The sequence below is a fragment of the Chinchilla lanigera genome, unplaced genomic scaffold, assembly GCF_000276665.1.
Source record: "Chinchilla lanigera isolate Chin_1 unplaced genomic scaffold, ChiLan1.0 scaffold00017, whole genome shotgun sequence".
Classification (NCBI taxonomy): Eukaryota; Metazoa; Chordata; class Mammalia; order Rodentia; family Chinchillidae; genus Chinchilla; species Chinchilla lanigera.
In genome coordinates, this window is record NW_004955418.1 from 20,728,903 (window position 1) to 20,754,417 (window position 25,515).

General features: G+C 40.7%; 1 protein-coding gene across 1 annotated transcript in view; it reads right to left on the reverse strand.

The window, feature by feature from the left end:
* Positions 1–25,515, reverse strand: part of Adgrv1 (adhesion G protein-coupled receptor V1) — a gene marked incomplete in the record, with an annotated part of 436,569 nt that overhangs the window by 125,580 nt on the left and 285,474 nt on the right. The window contains 2 exon segments of the mRNA XM_013512957.1: positions 6,909–7,087; positions 16,464–16,580. Of these exon segments, the coding sequence (XP_013368411.1) occupies positions 6,909–7,087; positions 16,464–16,580 (296 nt within the window).

Here is a 25,515-nt window from a genome sequence, read left to right on the forward strand (position 1 = left end):
AATCATAGTAAAAAACCATAATTAATTCTGTGAGACTAGGCCAGGCGTGGTGGCACATGCCTGTAATCCTAGTGCTTGGGAGGCTGAGGCAGGAGGATCACTGTGCATTTGAGGCCAGCCTGGGCTACAAAACGAGTTCAAGGCCAGCCTGAACTTCACAGTGAGACCCTGACTCAAAAAGACAAAAACAAATAAACAGACAAACAAAAAAAACCCATGAGACTAATACACTGACTGACAGGATTAAGTAAAATGTAAAGTCCAGATGCAGACCCAAGTACATATGGGAATCCAGTACATGCTAAGGGTGGCGTCTAACTCCCTGATGTAAAGGTGAGTTGTAAATTAATACTTTAAATATATGGTAATGGATCAAATGGATAGACAATGAGAAAATACAGAAAACATCCCCTACCATGCCAGAAGCAAGAGAAACTCCAACGTTATTAGAGATTACAATTAAAAAAATCCACATAGAAGTGCAAGAGAAAGGCATGGGTGAATTCCTTTCTAAATTTCATGTGACAGAGAGGGAAGGGGGAGGGGGAGGGGAGGACGAGAGGGAGGAAAGGGAAGGGGAGGGGAGGGGAGGGTGAGAGGGAGGAAAGGGAAGGGGAGGGAAGGGGAGGGGGAGGGAAAACGCAGGAAGAACTGAATTTTGGTAAGAAGCACGCTCTGGGCAGGTTTGCTCGCTCTGTTCCCTGCCTGCTCTCCAGACACATGCAGCCTTGGGAAACAGCAGCCCACATTCCTGTTCCCCCACAGAGGGACCTGAGGGGCGAACACAGCCTGAGCTCTTCCCCAACCTTATTTCCCAAAGAAGCCCCGCTTGCAAGGCTGTGTGTATGTGACCTGTCTCAGAGCGCAGTGCTGAGGAAAGTCTGATCCTTGGTTTGGGGATACAGTGAGCGGGTTCTTTGCTAAAACTAATTCAAGGCAAGTGATTTAACACTGCGGTTGCCAGGGCCAGAAAACGGCAACAAAAAGCTTAACAGAACAAAAACCTGGGGCATAATACAGCTGAGGAGGCTTTAACATGTTCCTGGGGATCTAGAAGGTCCTGTGCAGGCCTAGACCTGTGGTCACCTCAGGAAGGATCTGAGAAGGCCACAGACTCTCCCACAAGAGCCGACCCTGAGGCTCCACATGAGCAGGAAGTAGAGGGAGGCAGAGCTGCCTTCCCTCAGAGTCTATGATTCTAAGACTTGTGGGGCTCTTTATTTTAGATGTGACTGTGTGGAACATGCTGGTTTAACGTTGCTATTTATGTGTGTACATATTTGTGTGTGTGTGTGTGTGTGTGTGTGTGTGTGTGTGTGTATGCAACCACACACCCATAGGCAATACCACACGCCAACCTAGCAAACCGTAAAGAGACCCCGACAGCATTCCTCTTCCACAGATGTACGGCTCCTTTCCCCAGGCCTCACACAGCAGGCAACCAGATTCCCTATATTTATAAGAATTTTTTCTAGACAGTGTTTTTAAGTAATTTTATGAAAATAAAGGTCCTCATATGACATATTTCTCATATAGCACAATTACTTCTACTTAATCCCAATGTACAATACAGAAATTTGTCCTCTATATTAATAACATATCTCCTGATATAGCTAGCAAAATTAGATTGTTTTCAGATGATGGAGACATGTATAAAATGGGTAACTGAGTTCAGGAGTAGGATACTCCAAGTAGGTCATAGTTAGGATTTATTACAAGTATCTAAAGTTAAATATGAAGCTGAAATACTAAGGAACTAAACTACTAGGAAACTAAAAAATTGGCATCAATTTTAAATTTCTTATGAATTTAACATCTCTTTATTATGATAAAAATTGTAAGCTTATAAAGGAGAATCGTTAGATTTTTGCACACAATCATTACTCAGGAAGTACTGATTTTCAGACATTTCACCATTAGCAACAATGAGAAAAAACAAGGTCTCTGGAAGTAGGAAACAACTTGTTATTATTATGGCTTTTTACTGTTCCTGACACTTAGTGAGGTGTCCAGCTACTTCCAGGCAGGAATCCTGTGACCTTTAAAGGTTTGCAACATCTTCCCTCTTCCACTCCTACGGCACGTCCCTGGCCCTGCTACCATTCGCTCTACCTTTCAGGAGTCACAGGACTGGGGATATGCCAGATTAATGGCATATTCTCTACTTTGGGACAGTTCTCAAGACCATACTCCTTTTCCCTCCATCTCGACTTTGACTCGGTCAAAGAGTCAGTTTCATCCTTTCCTTTGCACTTTTCACGCTAAGGTCTGCAACTGTCTTTGTTCACCTACAGTAGTCCAGAAGGCAACCCAAGAAAAATAAGTGACCGCCTCCAAAGACTCAATATTCAGACTTCTTTAGGTAATTACTAGCATGAGCAGCAAGCACTCAAGGGCAGATTACATGGATGTTTGTCTTTATAGACTTTTGTCTTTATTGTAGTTAAGCCCTATTCCCTTACACAAGGCAGGAGCCTCCTTCTATAACTCTGAGTAGAGTATCATTCCTTGCCTATCTACAGGATCATCTGGCCCTGTGACAATCAGCAAACATCTATCTTGACTTTCCACATAGGAAAAAGGTACATTTAGAGTTTTATGGTTCTTTGGGCCTTTCTCCAAATCTGCTTGAGTGATTTAAAACTAGATTAAAAAATCCATTGGTCTTATGAAATCTGGATTTGATCATTTATATACATATAAGAAAATGGTTTTTTTTATAAGGTTTGACATGTCTCATGTGGCATTTAAAATGTTGAGGCTTTCTGCATTATTTAGTGACCTCCAGGTATCTTAAATAATTTTTATAATCGTATTATTGTGTGTGAAATTCTTAGAAGGGCAGGGAGAGAGAGAGAGACAGAGAAACAGATTTATGCTGGATTGTTTTTTCCAATGCAGAACATGGAACAATGCCAGTGTTAACCCACAACAGACCGAAAAACAAGTCTCAATAGATGGCAAAGAACTAAAGTCATATGGACAATGCATTCTGGCCAAAGTAAAATCAATGAAAATCAGTTCAGAAAAGGATAGGCTAAGAAGTCAGAAATGTTTGGAAATGAAACAATGCACTTCAAGAAATTTATAGGTGAAAGAAATCAGAACAAAAATCCGGAAATATTTCTAACTGAGAGATCATGAAAATACTGTATTTCAAAACTGGTGCCATAACTAAAGCAGGGATGGCAAACTGCTCTGTATTAGAAAAGGCACAAAGTCAAGTATTTACATATTTATTTCAAGAAATTAGAAAATAAGTCAAAACTCAAACATCAAAATTAATAAAATCTAAAAGGATGAGCATAGAAATCGATGGAATTAAAAACAAATGCATAAAAGAGAACATTAAGATGTCAAAAGTTGGCTTTGAGAAAGAATGATATTGATTAACCCCCACAAAGGCTGATCAAGAAAGAAAGAAAAAAAAAAAAAAAGCAAGAGAAGACACACATTATTAATGTCAAAAATGAATAAGGATATGTTACCACAGATCTTAACTGACATTAAAAATGATTAGTTCAATGAAATGGAAAAATTCATAGAAAAAAGAAAACTGATGAAGAATTAGAAGTGTAAAATAGGAATAGTTCTATATGTTTGAAAGAAAATACCTGTGTAATTTAGGAAATCTTCAGCTGGCTGGCTCCATGTGTATAGTCTTCCAAAATACTTGGAAAGAATTTACAGTGTTTTCAGCTGATACAAAAGGAGGCCACTTCCTAACTTTTTTTTATATTAAAGGGAGAGAAAAAACCCAATAAAATGATACAGAATTTCAAAACAAGATGATAGGACATTAACAATAGTTGTTATATTGCATATTGTTATCTTCAAAGTAGTTGCTCAGATTACCAGATATAGAGGTGCAAAACTGATCAATCAATATAAGCAAAGTTCCTTTGACTGAACTATTAGAAATTAGTAGTACAATTATCTTAGCTATCTTGTGCGTGTATATATATACATATATATATTTTATACAATGGAGTACTACTCAGCTATAAAGAAAGGTAAACTCAAGGCTTTTATAGGTAAATGGATGCAACTAGAGACCATAAATGAAATAAATTAGACTCACATGTGTAAATATCATATTGTCTCCCTAGTGTAAGAAACTGAAAGAGTAAATAAGATCCAAAAGGTACAGTAGATATTGTGAAAGGGAAAGAAACTGCTAAAAAGGAAAAAACAAATGGGATGGGAGAAAGGAGAAAAGAAGGGCTAATTCTTTTTTTAATGAAAGCAGTATAACCTTAAATATGATAACTTTTTAAAAATAAGTTTCCATATATTAATACATTAGAGGTTTAGAAAAATCTCTTTACCAAAAGGAAAGTTACTGTAATTACAGACTGACCACTGCACAGCAAATGAGCTATTATGTATTTCTCAGGACCACAAACTGTACCATTACCTCTAAGAAAATAGTGTGTATAAAACATTTGAATATAAATATGTGCCAATTTATGTACTTCTACTGAGATTAAAGTGATATTACAATATAGGATTCTTTAAAACTTGAATGAATTCATAGGGAATGATGTAGAAATATTCTAAATGCATTAAAGAGGAAAATAGTCCTTAATACTTAAAAGGTTTAGTTACTTTGAGTCTATTAATTGAATAATATTAAAACCAGATAATTATAATTTATTGTATATTATATATGTAATTTAGCTAGGGTCTTGGTTACTTTTCTCTCACTGCTGAGACAAAATACCCAAGACCTAGAGTTAAAGGGGAAGTTTGTTAGGCTCACAGTTTGTGGAGGCTTCAGTCCACAATCAGCTGGCTCCAAGGCAGGGTGGCAGGGCACAGGGGCAACACTTCAAGGTGGCAGAAGACAGCAAAAGCAGCAAGAGCGAAAGGGGCTGAGGAGCAAGCCTCTTTTCTTCCCTTGTATTGTAAGCAGGCTACCTGCCCTAGGGTCGGTGTAGCACTCACACCGTCTCTGTGCCCTCCTCTTGCATAGGAGTAGGATATTTACAACATGAGGACCTTGGTCCCTTGCTGAGCGCCTTAGTTAAACTTCTAAACCCCTCAAGTTGACCCAATGAATCAACCATTGCAGTTGGTCACAGAAGACATTTTGCAAAAGCTTAAGAAAGGACATTTTAAGAGTCAGTTTATTTGGCGATTCTTGTCCAGCGGTTTATTTTTTTCCAGAACAATCTATTAGGGCAGGGGAGACCTTCTTCTGATTAATGTCCCCCCATCAAGCCCCGTGGCACATGCGTAAGGCTACAGCTGCTGCCAAAGAAGTCAAGAGGCTCCTGCACGGTATGGTCTGCGGCGCCGGGGCCGCCTCACAGCTACTTTGTATTTAACAAAGAACGAGGCAGACTTCTCTGAAATTAATCCTGGCAGCGCCAAACTTAATTAATGCCAGTAAAATGTGAAAAGTTAGAATGGTAGTGAAATGTAGGAGGTTAGAACATAATTCTGAAAATACACTTCTGAAAATTCTCTCAGCGTGAATCTTTTAGAATCACAATCATGAAAAGACAAGACAACTAGAAACAGCACCCCAGCATGCATCTGCCCACTCCAGTGGGTGTTACACGGCTGTCCTTGGGCTCCTTTGGCAGAATGCGGTTCGGGTTATATCTGTGGTTGCCTATGTGTTGAACACGTTTGTATTCATCAGTAACACTTATTCTGTGTACAGCTGATGAGAAGCAATAATGACATTGAAATGATTTTGGCTTATATAGTATTTTACCTTTCAATGACTTTTCCACTTCTATTCATTGACTGTCGCATTCAAAATAACCAGTGAGATCATTAGTAATAGTGTCTTCATACGATTACAAGTAGCTACACCCTGGAAATGGCTATATGTCCATCAGGAGCTGAGTGGGCAAAGGAAATGTGGCATTTACACACAGTGGAGTAGTACTGTGCCATAAAGATGAACTTGAGTCATTCGAAGGAAAACGGATGCACTTGAAACCATAACGCTGAGTGAGATACACCAGATGCACAAGCTCAAATACCACAGGGCTTCTCTTATTTGAGAAACCCAAAGTATAAATAACGAGCAAAATAAAAGAGAACAGGCAGTAGGAAGACAGATCGTTCTCAAAGGGTAAGGAGACCGAGAGATGGTAGGAGAGGGCTGGGAGGCGGGGAGAAGGGGAAGAAAAAGGAAACCAAGGTGTGTTCTGTGCACGCAACTCCCCCCAACGACCGTAAACATTACACACTGCAAACGTGGACTAATAGAGCCCACGATAGACTATTTTTTCCTATTTAGAATTTTACTTTTTCTCTTATTTTCGTTGCACCAATAGAGCTGGTTAAGTCTTCTTATTACAGAGGTTTTGCTTTGTTTTCTCTGCATGTGGAATCCTTAAAAAAGGGCTGAGTGTTCTCTAGAGCTGCAAGATACCAGACAGAGGACTAAGCCTCGGGTCTATGCGTGTGACGACAGAAAGGGGAGGTTTCAAGATGTCAAAGGCACTTTAACAAGTGGGTATAAAAGGTCGCTTTCCGGTGATTCTCCACACACTGCATTCACTCTGAGACCGTCTCCCTTTTCACATTCAGGGATCTCAAGATCCTTCCGCCAGAAACACCCTCGTACACAGTGTGCCACACTTCCCGGTTTTTCACTGAGTCTATCCAACTTCCCAAGCACCTGCATTCTGCTAGACGTGGCTGCCTGCCTCACTCTAATAAACCAACTTGTGCTACTGGACCGCTCACTGGGTACCTCTGATGCACCAAGGCACCTATCATAGGAACTCGTGAGGCTCTGGGTTCTTATTTAAAGCGAAGACAGAGGAAGCAGAGCTGCAGAGAGCAAAGGTCTCCTGACACCTCTCAGGCGACCCCGTCTGCCACCTCCTAGCAAAGCGGCGGAGGTACCAAAGAGGCAGGAGGCGCCGCTGCCGGGTACTCACAGGTCTCCGTGAACGAGGCCGTAGATCTGCGGCATGCTCTGGTGATGGACCCCTCTCAGGACCACGATGAGGAGGATCACCACGAGGGACGGCAGCCCCCAGCCCAGGAGGAGGAGCAGCAGGGACCGCCGCTCCGTGTGCTCGTCGCTCATCACCAGCACGTACCAGAAATTCACCGACTAGGAGGAAGAGAAACGAAGGCACTCCGGTTGAGTGGCACAGGACAGCAACTCAGCTCTGTGCTTCCTATTTTCCTGAATTTTCTCGGATTTAACCTCAGCATAATGCTCACTGTTCTGAAAATCTGGGTCTGAAGAAACAGGTGCTGATGTTCAGTGAAGGAAACAGCCTAGGTTTTCGGGGGTTTTGATAATTTTTATGAATTCAGGGTGTAACACAGGGCAAGGCCAGACGCTGTTCCCGTGAAAGGGGATGCAACTGTGAGGGTGTCCCCCATCTCAGTCCCCAGGAGGAGCCACAGAGGACCACACAAAACCACTGCCCCCGGCCAGGTCAGGCTTTGTGGTCTGTTTTGCTTTCTCCATTTACACTCACTTTTTTCTTGCTTATTCAGCTGACAAATATTTACTGAGCGCTTACTCAATTTCAGAGACCAGCTAACCACTGAGGATACGGCAGTGAAAGAGATGGGAGAGGTGTTTAGCACCCCAAGTCTTGGATCCCAAACAAACAGGCCATAAACACTTACGGGTAACATTTATTTTATGTTTATACAGTGTATTGCACCTGCTATTCTTATTCAGGTATAAATATACAGGGGTAAGTATATAAAGTTTGAGGGAGGTGCAGAGACAGATTAGACAGAGAGAACAAGGAAGTGAGGCCTGCAAAGGTTACTGCTGGCCCCAAATCCCACACCCAGGCAAATGCAGAACATGTACATTGTCTTCTAGTGCTTTCGTTCTGTGAGAAATGCTTCATTTAATTGTCACCTAGTACAGTACTGGTACTGAATGTCATATAGTCCACATTCCATGCAGTCATCACTGATACCTATTCACTGGATGAGCCTCCTTCACAGTTTAATATGGAAAAAGGGGGAGGGTAAATGAATTTTATACATATATACTTTATTAGGGGATACTCAGAGAAGTAACATTTCCAGAGCTCCGTGTCCTGGTGCACAAGGTAACCATGGAGATTAAGTGACATATTATATGGAAAATGCTGAACACATCCGCAGTCACCACTGGAAAATGTGACCACCTCCCTTAAATCCCCTACAGGGATATGAGAAAAGAGAAAAAGCTTAAGACCAAAAGTAAACACAGATACAGTGGAAGTCCTTTCTATGTGAAAAATAAGTATGCCTGGTGTTCGTGGGAAGGTTTTCTGGAACTGTTTACTGGGGTTTCTGGGTAAGATTCTATCAGGATCGGATTAGCCTTGGGGAACTAGTATTAGGCTAAGTGAGGGAAGGATAAAAATGTTTGGTTCCTTGGAGATTTTCGTTTCTCCATTTAATTTGCAGTCAGCACTCTTTATCTTTCTGTACATCGGCTTATATGTAATTATAAAGCATGTTTTGAGTTGTTGCTTATGTAAATTTGTTCTAACTTCTTTATAAAAATTATTAGATCCAAAGAAGTTTTTTCCCTCTCTGTGGATTTAGCAGAGGGATGTGGCCCTAAATAAATGAGGCAGGTCAGGTGTCAAAGGCTGAAGGCATCCACACTGCATGATAGAGCATGAAATGTCACACAGTGTGACACCAATGTCTCAACCTCCAAATATAAGTACGCCTCATCTGTACGAAGGAGAAGTCTTTGTGTCCGTATAACAGGAACCCAAGGCACCACCGGGGAGAGCATCAAAGGAAGAGTAGGTATTGGTAAATGACTTCTAAGTGGTCATCATCATACAGATTGCACATTTTCAAATGTTGGCTTTCATACACATGGGCATTAGTCTTATCGGTGAGGGTCACCGAGTCATTCAGCCCATGTCTGACCTGTACACAGGCTGAGATAAGTGTGGTTTTTTTGTCAGATGTCTACCTGCAATGCTTTTGGAGTGTTGCTGAATTCTTGAATATTTGATTAAGCAATAGAAGCTCCCAATGTCATAAGCTTTTGTGTATGAATTCCTTCTAAATGGCACTCAATCACCGACATGTACGGTGATGGCATTTCCTGATCATGTATTATTTTTTAGACAACAGAATGAAGATACTATGTAATAAAACAACAAATATTTTAGAATCCTGCGGTCCACACATAAGATTAACTTTGACCAACGCATTTCCCTGAATTTGACTGGGGTATACAACTAGTCCATGCTCCTCTGTCCTAGGCCCTGTCCCAGTAGCTTCTCCAGCACCGCCAGAGCTGACTCAGCACTTGCGTGCTCCAGATCCTGCCCTGCTGGGCAGAGCCCATCTGATGGGGCCAAGTCTGGGCGAATCACCTGCCACTGAACTCCTTTAACCTCCTCGAGTGTCGAAAGGGGTCAACCGAAATAAGGGCATACAGGAGGCACAGTGGTAGGAGCAGCTACATGGGCAGTGAAGGCAGGACAGTGCAAACCCTCCTGGGCTTGCAGGCTCCTGTGAGGCCAACTACACTTACAGATCTTGGGTTCCACGAATTACCCTGGATACCTCCTCCTTTTATGATTTCACTGTTTAAAGGAGCTCGACTGAATTTTCTTTCTTCTTCCAAAACAACTTGACTGTATACATCCTGAAGCAATGGGGTCAAAACCTCCAGCTTTTGCTGTTCTTTAAACAAAAGATGATACAGCATCAGACGATCTTCTTGTCCACAAATCATGGGTTGTTTCACAATCTAATTTAAGAGCATAATGAGGCCGTTCTGTTTGCACAGCCATTTGGCCTTCACAGATACGTAGCACAGATGATTTGCGTGCTCATCCAGGGTGGGCACTCACGGTGCCAGCTGAAGGTGTCACTGACTGAGAAACTCTTCATGCTCACAGGCGTGGCTTGCTGTGCTTACCATCGTCTCACACTTCTGCTGCTAAAGACTAAACGCGAACTGAAAAGTTCAACATCTAGATCTCTGTTTACATCTCTATGTCTAAGCCTTAAAGATGATAGAAGAATGTTGGGAGCTTTCCCAAGACCAGCTGACATTACTATGTAGTTGTGTTACATTTTTAGCCAAAATGTTATCAACTCAAGCATGTACCACCTATATTAATGTGATGTGTTTCTACAATTCACACGCATGCAGCACACTATGTGGTACAGCATTACGTCTCCTCAAACTGATGTCATCTCTAGAGATGAGTCCAGGAAGACTGAAACGTATATCCATCATTATAAACCAAAGAGCTGGTCACTTTGAAAGGGACAACAGGAAGACTATTTTGCAGTGAAGTAGGTAGTTACATATTTAATATGAACTCTATAAACATTGGGAAATTGAACTACCACCTTACTTTCATTCTTGCTTATCAATAAAAGATGGTTTATTTAATTTTGTGTATCTATCACCATCACCAGTATATCAAGATTACCCAGGTGACTATACTTGGGAGAACTTAATAAGTAGCCAATTTTAATAAATGTTAATAAAATTATCCAATATTTTTGAAACTTTCCTATCATATTCGGAATCTACAGAAATATGGGAAGAGAATTTGAACAGTCTCCCCCATAAACCACCAGATCAATAACGGGGATAACAGTTTTTTTTAATTTATAGAAATTGTAAAAGAGCAACCTGATTTGGGCTTCTGACATGGCTCTGCATGGACATGCTATATGTTTGTTGTCAACATCATTGATCACTCTGAGTTCCAATTTCCCTTTCTGATAAAAGGAAAGCTTAAACTGTAAGTCGTTAACAATTTCCGACGCTCTGACTGAAAATTATGGTAGAAATGACCCTTAAATAGAAATATTAATCGCATAGCTGCATGGACCACAATTTTTAGTGGCAGCAGATGTTACAGATCACTTGACTGTGCTCTCTTATTTCTAGATGAAGACACAGAGGTGGGGACAGAAAAGCATGGATTTTTCAAATAAGTACACGACTGGGAGGGGGACAGAGTTCCAAGCTTCCTGTGAGCACTAGTCAGTCACATCTAAGATTGATGTCTATGGAAGCACGTGCAAGCACCGACCATATTACGTGTGCGAGGGAGCTTCCTTTCATGTCCTCGTTTGTTTCCTGTACTACGGATGGGATTAAAGGTGCATTTTCCTGAAGAAGTCTCCCTGCCCCCGTTCATTTTGTGATAACATTTAATGAAAAATGATAAAGGTTCATGAAAATATAAATGGCTTGAAACAATTGAGTTGTGGGAGATTAATTTTTTGTATATGCAACATTAAAGATTAAATTCTGTACCATTTCATAGAACGCTTTGTGTATGATCTCTATTGAAAGATATCAGATAAATAAAGATGTACACAATTTGTTCTGAGCATTTAGCACAGCTATTTTGTTTTCCAGGAGCATTTTCAGTCACTATTTTCCAAGTGTCTATATAGCAAAATCAAAGATATCTTAGTAAGTGCTTCGGCCTCTAATTATAATTTTGCGTTCACATGTTCCACAGATTCATTCGTTAACTTAGTCATGTATCATTAACAAAATGCATTAACTTATCCACATGTCCTCGTATCATGTATATTAATATATTAGTAAAATATAAAGGAGAAATGCTGCTTTTTAAAGGTTAAAAATAGGCTCTTTGAACTTCATAGGTTTTCATGTGGTGTGGTGTAAAGATTAGGATGCCGGCTGTTGTGGTTTAATCTTTGGTTAGTAACTGTTTCACTGGACGCTTTGAACTGACACAGAGCATCTAGTTTAGTCAGAGATCAGTGATGCGATTAATTCCGTCCATTGCCACATGTTCTCAGTCCTTTCTTTCAAGGACAGCCTCAGAAATGTCACCACACACCCTTGCCCTGTGTCTCCTTCTTCCTTAACATTTACTGTGTGAAATAAACCACAAGGGTTTTTGAGGCTTGGAGAATTTGGTACTTCCTGGGTATGTCATTTTTATCTTGGTAACAACTACCAGTACGTTGTCCTTAATACTTTCGATGTCCCCTCAAATTAAATCAAGGACAAAGGAAAAGCAGAGCTAATCTTAGCAGTCCCTTTTGCTATGCCCTGGTACTAAGTAGCCTTTCCTTCAGGGAATAAAAGGAAGGCTTCTTTATAGCCTGGTGATGGGGAGAAGTTAAGGCAAAGCATGTAAATAAACGCCCAAGTACAACTGTAAAGTTTCTGTTTATCCCTACTGTATATGAACATCTCAAATAATTTACTTGCAATTTACTTTCCTTCTTGATTAACTGATGATCTGGCAATCCAATTAGGAGAATGTTCCATGTAAATATTAGCAGTTAAGGCATACTTTCCAGGAATTTATTCAATGTATACTCTCTAAGTAAACAAACGTTACACATGCAAGAATGCTTAAGGAAACACTGTTTACAATAGCCAAAAAAAAAAAAAAATCTAGCAATAATTAGAATTTCATTAGTCAGAGACCAGAAAAATAAATCATAGGATAACCATATAATAGCACAGAAAAAGTACAGCTGTACACAGTGAACTTGAAGCTGTCATAATTTATATACTATGTTTTATATATATATATATATATATACACATATGCACAAGGATACACATGTGCGCTTGTTTACGTATTTATAAATATTTGTCTATTCATGGAATATTTCTGGAGGGCTACACAGGAAGCTGTTTGAAATGTGTATCCTCAACCTGGTGTTGAGGATAACAGCAGAGAATGTGTATGTGAAACAGCAGAAAGATGTTCTTTTCATTCTGTATTTCTCGGGTGTTTATGTTTTGTACCACTCGTCTATGTTATCTCTAAAACTGAAGCAAAACAGAGAAAGAACAGTAGTCAAACAGCTAGCAAAATAAAGATGTTGCTAGATTTTAAATTCTCACTGTCAATCTTTTTTAAAGTAAACATGACCTTCCTCTCTTAAGGAAGTGGGAAATAACTGCAGTAAATCCACTGAGGGATTTTACATGAACAGCAAACAGAAGGGTAATTGAATACCATGGCCAAAAAGGGGGTATGTGAGTTGTTTACTTGAAAACAAAATAAGCAAAGTGTTCTGTTGGTATATTCCCACAGTACACTGCCCGACTTCCCCGTCACAGGAAGAGGAGCCCTTAAGAAACAGGGTCAAAGCCATCAGGCCTGCTATGAGCCATGCATATCCTTTAGTGAGGGGTTAGAGATTATCCAGTTTGCTGAGGCTTCGCAGCTAGTTAGCATCTGCCTCACTCAAAGTTAGTACCCTTTCAACTCTGTGGAACTGGTTCTCTTCTGTAATAAAGGTTTAAGCTATACTGCAAAGGTAAAATACTAAACATGTTTGAAAATACGATATTTTGGCCAGACATTCTAGCTTAACAAGTAATAGGAATATAGATAGATGGGTAGATTGTGTGTGTGTGTGTGTGTGTGTGTGTGTGTGTGTGTGCAAATTGTGCCAGGGCCCATGCCAGCTTCTTCCACTGTAATAACTTATTTTCCCACAGTTCTCAAAGGTGGGTCCTGTTATTAGAACCTCATTTGTCAGATAAGAGAACCCAGATTCAGAAGGTTATATAACCTGTTTAATAAAATGTTTTCCTTTAGCTCTTCTAAAATATCCATCTTTACCATAAGGGTATTAAAATAAGGTTATTTCAATGATTTACTCTAAGATTGAAGAGATGAAACAGAGAAAAATAATAATTCTTTTATGCTTAGCTGGGTGATTAAAAATGAAGGAGTAATTACATTGTCATTGAAAACTATGCAGATATCTCATTCTTTCCTAAATAGCTAAACTCTATGAAGCAGAATCATTAAAGGGCTAATATTCTTTTGATTTTTTTCAACCCAATGCTACCAACAGTAGTCCAACTTTTTCCATAATGTTTAAAAAATTCCAGTTAGAAAAGATTTTAGCACACAGCATTTTATAATGGGAAAATATAGGCTGGTAAAGCAACAACCTCTGACCACAAAATAACTTATGAAAAGTGACCTACCTAGAATTCAAAAGTTATTGAATTTTTCCCTTGTGGCTATACCACAAACCATGAAAAATGTGTGGTGCACCATGTGAAATACATTAAACTTCACTTGCACTTTAAATAGTTTTCCTAAACCATTAGTCATACAGAAACCTAATTAATTCACTAACTGTGCATCAGCCACAATCAAATTTATTTACGACTAGAAGGGCTCTTGAGTTTCCATGAGGTTGGGTGAAATCTTATATGGCATCTTGTTCAATGCTTCCCCAAAGCAGGAAATTCATCTAAAACATGTGAAAGTTGGTCGTTTTTCTCTATTTGGATGTATTTCAGTGATTGGATTCATTCTACTTCTACAAATAATCTCTGCGATGTTGACAGTCCTTTGGCTACAAAGGCTCTTAACCTAAATCAAAATTTGCTTTCCTCATTTTTGACCATTTTATTCACTCCTGCCAAACAGAGCCATCTTATCTACCTTTTTCTTTTCTGTCACAGCCCTTTTGGATTGGCAGGTGGCCTCCACCCCTCCAAATCCTGTCTAGGCTGGGCGTGGCCAGTGGCCGCACAGAATTCTGCAGGACGATTGTCTGCTTAGTGTCCCCGCTGAAACGTGACCTGGAAGTGGCATCCCAGCACTGCAGATTACCCCGTTAGCAGGGCTGCCTCTGTCCAGTTCCCCATGCAGCTGAGGGCCGCCTCGTATTCTGCTCACACGTACCACTGCTGCTGAGTGTGTTAGATTAAAATTTGGAGTCATGTCTTTTCCTCAGTATTCAACCCGGCAGGACCGTTCCTGCTGTAATCTCAGTGCAGGGAGCGCCCCGTCCTCGCTGGCCTTGTAGCCCTGAGCCTGGCCTGTACCCTCGCAAATCTGATCAGTGGTGTCTCGTGTTTCCATCCAAGTCATTAATCAAAAACGCTGAGTAGGTCAGGGGCAGAGACAGAGACCTTTAGCACAGCGCGGGGACCTCAGTCCCGACCGAGAAGGTGCTCTGTGAGCATGGATGAAAAGCTCAGATAAACTCCTAAAGCAGCCTGCTACAGGAAACCAAGGATGCGCCCAAGGGTCATAATTCCAGCTTAGGGCTAAGTTTCACGTTATAGTGTTTAGATTTCATTCTGAAAACAGTATCTTTTGGGGGGTTAGAGAATACTGCATAGTTTCCATGAGTGGTGTCACAAAGGAGCCACAAAACACTAGTTCTGTGAGTTGGGAATTATCCCCAAGAGCAGATTTAGAAGCAAGCGCTGGACAGAGTTAGCACTTTGATTAAGCTTACGTGAGTGGCGGCAGAGCCAGGATTCAAACCCAGGCCTCAGGCCCAGTTGTTCCAATTAGCTCTGTAAGCTACATAATTCAGTACTCTTCTCCTTCAGCCCTCTCATCACAATAGCTCACGTGGGAAAACACCCCACCTCTGCCTGTGTCTGTTCTGGAACAATATCACCCCCACACACTTTCTGCCTTTGCCATGACTTCAGTGTTGCCATGCAATGGAGGCCCGCGCCTTGCTTGTTCAACAACAAAAAGGAACACGCAAGAGTCGGAGCACACCTGCACACAAGCGCTTCACACGCACCCTGAGAAACACATGCAAGACGATTTCAACCACCGAATGACTGCGCAAGTTCACTCCTCGCACATTATTACCCCAGGCAGCGTTTTAGCTGAGTTCTTTAATTAGCAACGTTAATACCGTGGCGCTCCCGCTCTCACCTGGCCTCTTTCTCAAGCAAATCAGCTCAGGATAGTGGAGAGCACTTGGGATCTTAGTCCACACAGGGGTGTTCGGGTTTCGCTGCCCTCACTTAGTTCCCCAGGAGAGACTGCTTGGGCACCTACCCTCTCACAACACACTCTTGCCCCAGCTGATCTTTCCAAAGCAATGACACTTCTGATGCTCACCATTCTAACGCATTTCTCCCGGCCAGGGCTTAGAGAAGGGCAGGCCCTTTCTCCCAAAGATGCCACCGGAGGTGTCACAGGGACTTCGCCCTCCGAGCGTCCCGAACTAGACTCACCATCCCCCTGCCATTCTCCATAGCACCGCTGTCCGCAGATGTTCACACCAGAAACTCCGGAAACACCCCGGTTCCACCTGCTGCACCCTTCACAATCAATCTCTGTGTCTTACAATTCTACATTAATTCTTAAAAAGTCCAAAGCTGTCTATTTCTCTCTGTTTCTACTGTGACTTCCCTCATTCCCACTAACATGCCTCCCTCCAAATACAGCGAATGCCCCCATCCACTCTTTCCTACCTCTGATTCGCCGAAGCAGGCACATCTCTTAAAACTCCAAATCTATGTCACATTACTCCTTTACTTAAACTAATTCCATTATTTCCCCTAGGAAAATATTCAGATTTCTTACGGTGGCTCACAGGGACCACACTGCATGCCTCATCTCCTGTATGTTTGTGTGCCGTCCTACTAGAGAGCTCCTATTTTTACATTCCCCATGCTCCCTGGAAATACTTCCACTTTAGCAGAGGAATAAGAATACCAAGACCCCTCCCCCAGGGAGCCAGGTACCAACCTGGACGAGCATCCAGCTGAACTGGCAGAGATACAGGTAGTGCGCGACGGCGGCGATGGCGGAACAGCCCTCCTCAGAGAGCCGGGGACTTGTGTACGCAGACACCAGGAACACAATCTGGAAGAAAGAGAGACTTCTGTTTCTAAGCCATGCTAACAGTAATGAAGACCACGAGGAAACAAACCACTTTCGCATCCGAATCTGCGATTCGGTGCTTCAAAGGGGAAGTAAGTTGATACGCTGCCCAAACTCACAGGATTAAGTTATCCTCGAGACGCCAGTGGAGAGGTTTTCATATTTCTAAGAAACAGTGAACCATGTAACACTATGCTGCATCTCCTCCAGGCTCACAAGAGGAAGTCATCCAAGTGAATCTCACTCTTATCACAGAAAAAGGTCCCACGGAAAACACCGGTATTAGCTAAGCAGCAAAGAGGAAATGGAAACACCAGTCCCCAAGTGGGTGAAGCTAAGGAGAGAAGAGGGTAGCAGGCTCTCTAGCTGTCTCCTGCCGCGAAGTGAAGCACATAGCAAAACAGACTTCAAACCAGCTTGCAACGTTAGACCCAGGGCTGTCTTCATGTTTGGACTTTGATTTCAACCACATCGGGCCTCTGTTTAGAAATCACCTTCACAAGGAGGTCTCTGTGACCCCACAATTTGAACCTGTGCCCCCCATTCTTCCTTCTTCCTTTTTTTTTTTGGTTTTTCTCCGGTACCAGGAACTGAACTCTCAACCTTGCACTTGCCAGGCAGGCGCTTTGCCGCTGAGCTAAATCCCCAACCCCTCTTCCTTCTTCCTGCACAGGGAGCCCTCAACTCTTTTAAAACAGCACTCACCATATTTGTTAGGATTTTTGGTTCCTGTTAGTCTTGCCCAGTAGGGCATATCCTGTCTGCTTTACTGACACGGTTACCCCAGCACCTGTGAGGGGCTCAATAAATACTTGTTGAATAAACGAACAAAGGAAGTCCAACACTCCCTGTGATTTTTATCTACCATTTTGTATTTTCTTTAATATATGACTACTATGTAAATTCTGACAGGAAACACACAGCTGTCACAGGAAAATTTGGAGCAACAGAACAGCACTGTAACAGCTCAATGAATAAACTTTCTCTTAAGGACGAGGATTAAGCTTTCTACTTTATATTTTTAGAGGCTACGACTATTCCTCAAATATAGAGGTGGTCAACTGCTAAAACAATAAATGGTTGATTCCAAAAAGAAAGAAATATTTGCATGCAAGGAGAAAACTAGTTAATTTATGTCTCACTTTTTCCAAGAAAGCAGAAATGCCTTTGATACTGTTTGAATTTCTGTTAGAAAGTGATTAGTGTATAAAAAACTAGCCATAGCAGTAAGACAAAGTGATTTTAGTTTCCAAATGCACTACGCCCCTCCGCAATTCTCTAAGCCCAGCAGTGTGGCCATCAGCCCTCCCTGAAGATTTCTGTCCATGGCTGTTCCTCAGAAGCATTGTCCGGGGAGTCGGGCAGGTTCACGGGGTCCCGGCACGCCCGACAGCTCTGGTTCACAGTGAGAGTCTCCCCACCTGCCTTCGGGCGGCTGCAGAAGGGGCAGCACATGACTGGATAATTGATCACGGAGGCCCCCACGCTCAACGACTCCTCCCTCAGGAGAATTACTTATCTGAGGACCTGCACAAGTCCCTTCCTTTTTGGATTATAATTCCCTCATCAATAACAGCAGAGAGGGGCTGGGGATTTAGCTCAGCGGCAAAAGCGCCTGCCTCGCAAGCGCAAGGTCGTGAGGTCGGTTCCCGGTACCGGAGAAAAACCAAAAAAAAAAAAAAAAGAGCACAGATTGTAAAGTCAGAATTTTGGGGCTTACGTCTGACCTCTGTGACTTAATAACAGCAGAGAGGGGGCTGGGGATTTAGCTCAGCGGCAAAGCGCCTGCCTGGCAAGCACAAGGTCGTGAGTTCGATTCCCGGTACCGGAGAAAAACCAAAAAAAAAAAATAATAATAATAATAACAGCAGAGAACTGGAAGACACGACTCAAAAGTCTTTTTTTTTTTCCTACTTTAAGATTCTAGAAATTTTCTAATAGGAAGCATTCTTGATTTAACTTTCTGTTTATTCAGACCTGGACTTGGATCATTTATGATATATACTATTAAAAAGGGCAAGTGCTAACATGTTAAGTAGAAACTAGAAATTTGTTTTGGTATTCCCAACCTGGTACAAACGTGTTCCTTGAAAAAATAACAATCAATTCACCTCTCTACAATACATCACCAAATAATTTTTGAATTATTAGAACTTACTTTTAAAACATGCTTAGACTTTCCCAGATTTTAGCCTCTGTTTTGCTTCTAAATTATAAGGTATTATAGGTTGTAAATTAGCTTTTCTAAATTCCAATGAATTCTAAAAAATTCATTGAATATTTTATGTACTAAGCACCAAAAGTCTGCCCTTAGAAGCACAGAATTGTGTGATTCTGACAAAAGTAATCAGTTTAACATTCATGTTCTTTCTTTTTACAGAGAGGCATTTATTTCTATGAAGTCTTTATATATGTGAGCTGATTCAGGTTCTAAGGTTATAAACTGTATTGATGTTTATTTGGTAGTTGGTTTTGTTCCAATTAACTTACACAGTTTGCTTTGTAAAATAATTGCACAGTATAAATTGTAGTTGAATACGTTATTTCAAGCTATGAGACTATGTATAAATGGCAAGTTAATTTAAATCATACTCTTCTCAATTTTTTTCTTTGAAATAAACAAATCAATACAGGTTTTTGTTTAAACTTTCAGAATATATTTTTCACACAAAAATTCTATTTTTAAGGTGTGATTTTTTTTTTTTTCTGTCTTTTGAGACAGGATCTCATTATGCAGTTCAGGTCTCTCTAACTGGTCCTGAACTCACGTTGTAGCCCAGACTGGCCTTGAACTCCCAATAATCCTCCTGCCTCAGCCTCCCGAGTGCTGGGATTACATGGTACGATTTTTTTTATTCTATTCTAGTCTCCCTTTCCAAATCATAGGAACACCAGCTGCAGTTCTTCTGTGAGCTAGAAACACTGTTCCAGGTGCTCTGTTGAGTGTGGGAATTCCTCCTGCCCACTGGGGAGGACAGCAATGAGCCAGAGGTGGCTGTGCTGCCACAGAGGTGTCACAGGGGAACTAAGAAGACCTGGAACCCCAAACTAAGTTAATTTAAACGATAACAAAAAAAGTACAAACACACACACACACACACACACACACACACACACACACACACACACACAAAGCCAAAATCTTCCAGGACATCTAGCTCACATATCTTTAAGGCTACGGAATCTCGGAACAGATGGCATCTTCGCATTGTTCTACTCAAACACTGCGAGATGACCAGGAAACAGGTTATTTTCACAGCCAGTCCTCTGAGGATAGTGAATCGAATAGCAGAGCAGAGAAAAAGAAAGGTTCTCAGCCCTTCATACACGGATTCATTCAGCAGCGCCTCTGCACCTACCCCACGCAGCCCTGTGCCAGGAGACAGGAGGAACAGGGCGGCAGAACACAGGGAGGGGTAGGGGGGCCCCACTGTGTGTGTGTGTGTGTATGTGTGTCTGCGCGTGTGTGTAATCCACATATTAATAATGTAAAAACCGGGGCTGGGGATTTAGCTCAGTGGCACAGCGCCTGCCTGACAAGTGCAAGGTCATGAGTTCGATTCCTGGTACCGGAAGAAAAACAAACAAACAACAACAAAAAAATAATGTAAAAACCATTATTTTTACCCTAACTTAATAAGTTATAAAAAAGAGAATGACCATGTAATGCACATGTTTAAAGGCATTAAGGAAATTTTAAAGATAAACTAGGATTCAAACCCTGGTGCCCTCATTCATGAGATCAGCATTCTTTCTGGAAACCATCCTGCAAAGCAAATCCAGTATGAGTCCTGAAATTCTAGTCTGCTGTTCTCAGTCCTGGTCAGTCCATGGCTTGTAACAGGTACGTGGTGGTGACAGGATATAGTGGCAATAGCGTACGTAATTATTCTTGATTCCCTATTGAGACACCATATATACATCTTCACCATGGAGAAAGGAAAAATAGATATTTCACCCAAAAGAGTATCTTACAGATTCTCTCTTTTCAAGGACTATAAAATCCTCTCTGTCTTTTGGTTGATGAGAGCTCTATTCTGCCAATCAACAGAGGACATTTAGAGCATGCGTCTCTGCTTGCTCCTAAACACTAACATCACAGGTATCGTTTTCCAAAACAACCTCAGGTCTTCCCGAAAGTCCTTATCACCTGCGCCTCTTCTCCCACCTCCCTATGGACACTGCCATTCTTCTGTCCTTGAACTTATTCTTGAGCGATGTCGTACTCCCCACCTCATCGCTGACCTGCATAGATTTTCAGGGCCAGTTCAAAGCCCACCCCACAGCTCTGATCAGGATGAACTCCTAGACTTGCCTACTTTAAAAGTAAGATGCTCCTTGTTATTGAACATACATAACGAGCCAAACGTCCTTTCTAGGAGTCCGGCTAATGCCTAAGGTTGAAAATGTATGTGCATGGTGCAATAAAACATGGCAGGTATTAGAACATGGTACAGAACGAAATACCAGGGGATGTGGAGATGACAGGAAGGGTCCAACGTTTTCAGAGAAGAAATCCAAGTCCTATCTGCTCCTCATGCCGTCGCCTGCTAGGTTTACCTTCCCTTGGTGCACCAAACCTTCTACTCCAACTGCACTTATTTCTATCACTTCACATGTTGCATCATCTCTCTCTTCTTATCTTTGTTCTTCCTCTACATTTTATGTAGAATTTCTCTTTCTCATCTTCCTAGGGTAAAAACATATTCATCCTTCAAGGCAACTCTGTCATGAATACATCAGCTATTTCTTCCCATCGGAGATAACCGTTTTCTCTGAATTTGTAGAAGAGAAGTTTATTAATATAAGGGTTGGTTTTCCTATAAAGTTCAATGCTCCCAATTCTTAAAATCAATCTAAATGTCTCAGAAAATTCTCCTCATGAGACAACGAGGCCATTCTGGTCACATATACACACTCAGAAGCAAGACCCTGTGCGGACACAGGGGATAGCAGCCCCCAGTAGCAAGGAAGTCAGACTCCAGCTTCCAGGAGTGCAAGAAAATAACTTTTCTGTTATTTAAGCCATTCTATCCTTGGTACTTCATCGCGGCAACCCACCAAACTAACACCCTATGATGTTACTTACATGTTTTTACAAATACCCTGAATCAGATTGAGAAAATTCCCTTCTCCTCCTACTTTGGTGAGAATATTTCCTTGGAATGGTTACTGAATTTTATTAAATGATATTTCTCTATTAAGATCATCAGAAATATTTTTCTCTTTTAGTTTGTTAATATGGTAAGTTACACAGATTTCTGAATCTTCAATCCACCTTGCATTTCTGAGATGACTACACTATGATGCAGGATTCTTTAGATTTTCTAAAATCATATTACAAATGTTTGCATCTTTGTTGACAAGAGACATTGTTCGATAGTGTGCCACTTCGTACATGGTGAAAGAACAGGAACAGAATATCCTTACAGGATTTTTTTCCCTCTGAATTGTGCATGACCATGGCAGTCATTTTATGTAAGTGATAAACCTAACATTAACTTAAACGCTCTCTTCCCTAGGAAATGGGCCACAATCTTTTTTGATACTGAGAATTCCCCCAGGTACTGGAACTTACCTTGACTCCATTAGCCTCACACTATATTGCTATCATCTGTTTTCAGAACTAACTATTGTTTACATATTTTTAGATAGTAAGAGAAATTTCCTCTACATTCACCCAGTTATCCTCTTCTGGGGCTCCTTGTTAGTTTAGATGCACTCACGTTATCTGGTGTCCTTTCCCTCTGCCCAGAAGACTTTAACGTTTCTTCTAGTGCAGGTCTGCTGGCAGGAACTCCTCTCAGTTTGAAAACATCTTTATTTAACTGTCACTTGGATGATATTTTGGTGACTGTTTTCTTTTTTTCCCTTTCAGTACTTAAACATGTCCATACAGCATCTCATTTGCATTATCTCTGACATGAAATCTGCTGTAATCCTTACCTTCCTTCCTCTGTATGAAACGTCCACTGTTTACTTTTGTTACTTTTAATATTTTTCTCTTTATCACTGGATTTGACCAATTTTATGATGATGTGCCTTAGTATAGTTTCTCTAGGGTTCACTGAGGTTCATCAAGTTTCTTGGATCCATGGGTTTATGGTTTCAACAAATTTGGAAGTTTTTAAGTCATTATTTTTTCAAATATTTTTCCCCATTCACATTCCCTTTCATCTGGGACTTCAATTACATGTGTATTTCTAAACTTTCACACCTCTACCCCTACTTGCTGATGCTCCACTAATTTAATTTTTCTCTTCCTTGTAATTTTTATTTTGGATATCTTATATCATTGTGTTTTCATATCCACTAATCTTCAATCTGCTGTTAATCTCACCCAAACATTGGGTGAAATTATTTACCTCAAACATTGTAGTTTGATTTGGTTCATCTTTTATATCTTCCATGTCTCAAACACATGAAATTTAAGTATAATCACTATCTTAAATTTCTGCTTATAAATTCTAACATCTGGGGAAGTTCAGTATCAGTAAATTTATGGATTTATCTCTTAATAATCATCATATTTTATGGCTTTTGTCTTGCCTTGTAAATTTTGATTGAATAGAAGACACTGTGATTTTACCACTTTGGGTACTTGTGCTCCTGTAAATATTTTTGAGATTTGTTTTGGGATGTACTTGGAAACTGTGTGATCTTTTCTGTTGTTGCTGCTAGGCAGGATGAAAGTGATCCATCTGTCCACGGGTAAGTATGCTTCATGACAAAGGCAAGGCACTTCTGCAATCACTGACCATTCGCTTGTGAATCTTGAGGTCTTCCAGGTCTAGCAGATGTGAATATGCTGTGCTCTTGGCTCTGTGTAAGTTCCTGGAACCCTTCCTCTTTGTCCCTTGTGGTGATTTTCTCCAGCCTTGGGAAGTTTCCAAACACATACGCGAATGAACACTCAGCTATGCGAATGAACGCTCAGCTACCTAACAGGGACCTTCAGCTGTGTCCAGAGCTCTTTCTGTCTGTGCAGTTCCTTCTTTTCCAGGACTCTGTCCTGCAGGCTCCAACTACCTGGGTATCCCCAGACTTCACTCTGTCTCTTCAATTTTGTGAATCTGCCAGGCTGTATCCCTGGGTTCCTCCTCTTTGTACCAGAGCTGCTAAAATCTTGTAAGGCAACGGGCCAGGGAAACAGCTAAGTTCTCCTTGTTTACTTCATGTATCTCAGAGATTACTATCCTGAACTGACTAATAGATAATGTCACATAGTTTTCCATTTTTTGGTCTTACTTTGAAAGGTAAATCCAGTCTTTTGTACTCTAGCTGGGCTGTGTATTTCCATTTTTTAGTTTGTTTCAATTTGAATAGGAAATCCAGTCTTTTGTATTCCATCTAGAAATGTGGTACATATTTAATATGCTTTGGACACTCATTATTATTGTTTATTTTTCCTTTTTAATTATTATTAGTACATATTTATAGTACAAAATCATTACATTTATCTTGTAGGGAATTGGTACATGTACATAACAACATCTCAATTCTTCTTTTCCCTTCCCTCTAATCCCTTTTTATTTTTCCAGTATCAGGTTCATTTATTTACCTTATAAGTCATTATAAAGTTAATTACCACTTTGTTAACAACCAGACTATTAACACAAATATTAGCCCACACAGATTAACAATCACAACAGTAGGCCAAAAGATATAAAACACACCAGATGATTATACTAAACCAAGGTATACTTTTAGATACATTGCTTATGCTGGATAATAACTTTTTTTCTTTCTCTATTTTTCCTGTTATCTGTCTTTTACTTCATACTTTATTTACATATTGAGTTTTTTTATATAAGAGAAACCAGGCAATATTGCAGCTTGTGTGTCTGATTTACTTCATTTAACATTATGGTCTCAAGGTGCATCCATTTTCCAATAAATGACTGAAATTTATTCTTTTTTACAGTAGAATAGCACTCCATTGTATGTAAATACCACATTGCCTTTATCCATTCATCTGTTGCGGGACAGAGAGGCTGCTTCCAAGATTTAGCTATAATGAATTGTGCTGTTATAAACATAGGTATGCATGTATTACTGTATTTGATGTTGTTAAGTCTTTCAGCAAGATAACTAAAAGGGAAATAGCTGGGTGTTTTGGTTACTTTTTTCTCGTTGCTGGGACAAAATACCTGGTGCCCAAAATTAAGGAAGGAAAGGTTTATTTCGCTTACAGTTTGTGGAGGTTTCAGTCCATACTTGGCAGATTACAAGGCAGAGTGGCACACAGCAGAGGGCTACAGCTCATGGCAACAGAACACAGCAAAGCAACAAGCACACACACAAGGGAGGAAATGGCCAGAAGCACCCTCTTTCTCTCCCTTACATATGCAAACTATCCACCCCAGGGTGGGTGTAGCTCTCACATCCATAATCAATCAAACTCTAAAACCCTGCCCCATGGCCGCATGAGGCTTTGGGGGGGACACCCAGACACAAACCATAACACTGGGACAAATGGAATTTCTACTTTTAGTTTTTAAAGAACTCTACATATTGATATCCATAGTGGCTGTATCAATTTACAAGCCACCAACAATGGAGAAGAGTTCCTTTTTTCCCCCACAGGTTCGCCAGTGTTTGTCATTGGTTGATTCTTTGATGGAAGCCATTCTTTCTGGGGAGAAATAGAATCTCAATGCTGTTTTAATTTGCATTTCTCAGATGGCCAATTATATTGAACATTTTTCCATGTATTTATCACTGTTTCTTCACCTAAGTGTCTATTCATTTCAGATGACCATTTTTTGAATGGGTCTTTCAGTTTGCGGGGGAAAATATTTTTGAGTTCTTTATATATTCTAGATATTAGTCCTTTGTCAGAAGAGTATCTGGCAAATTTTTTTCACATTCTGTAGGATGTCCTTTCATGTTGTTGGTGGTTTGCTTTGCTGTGAAG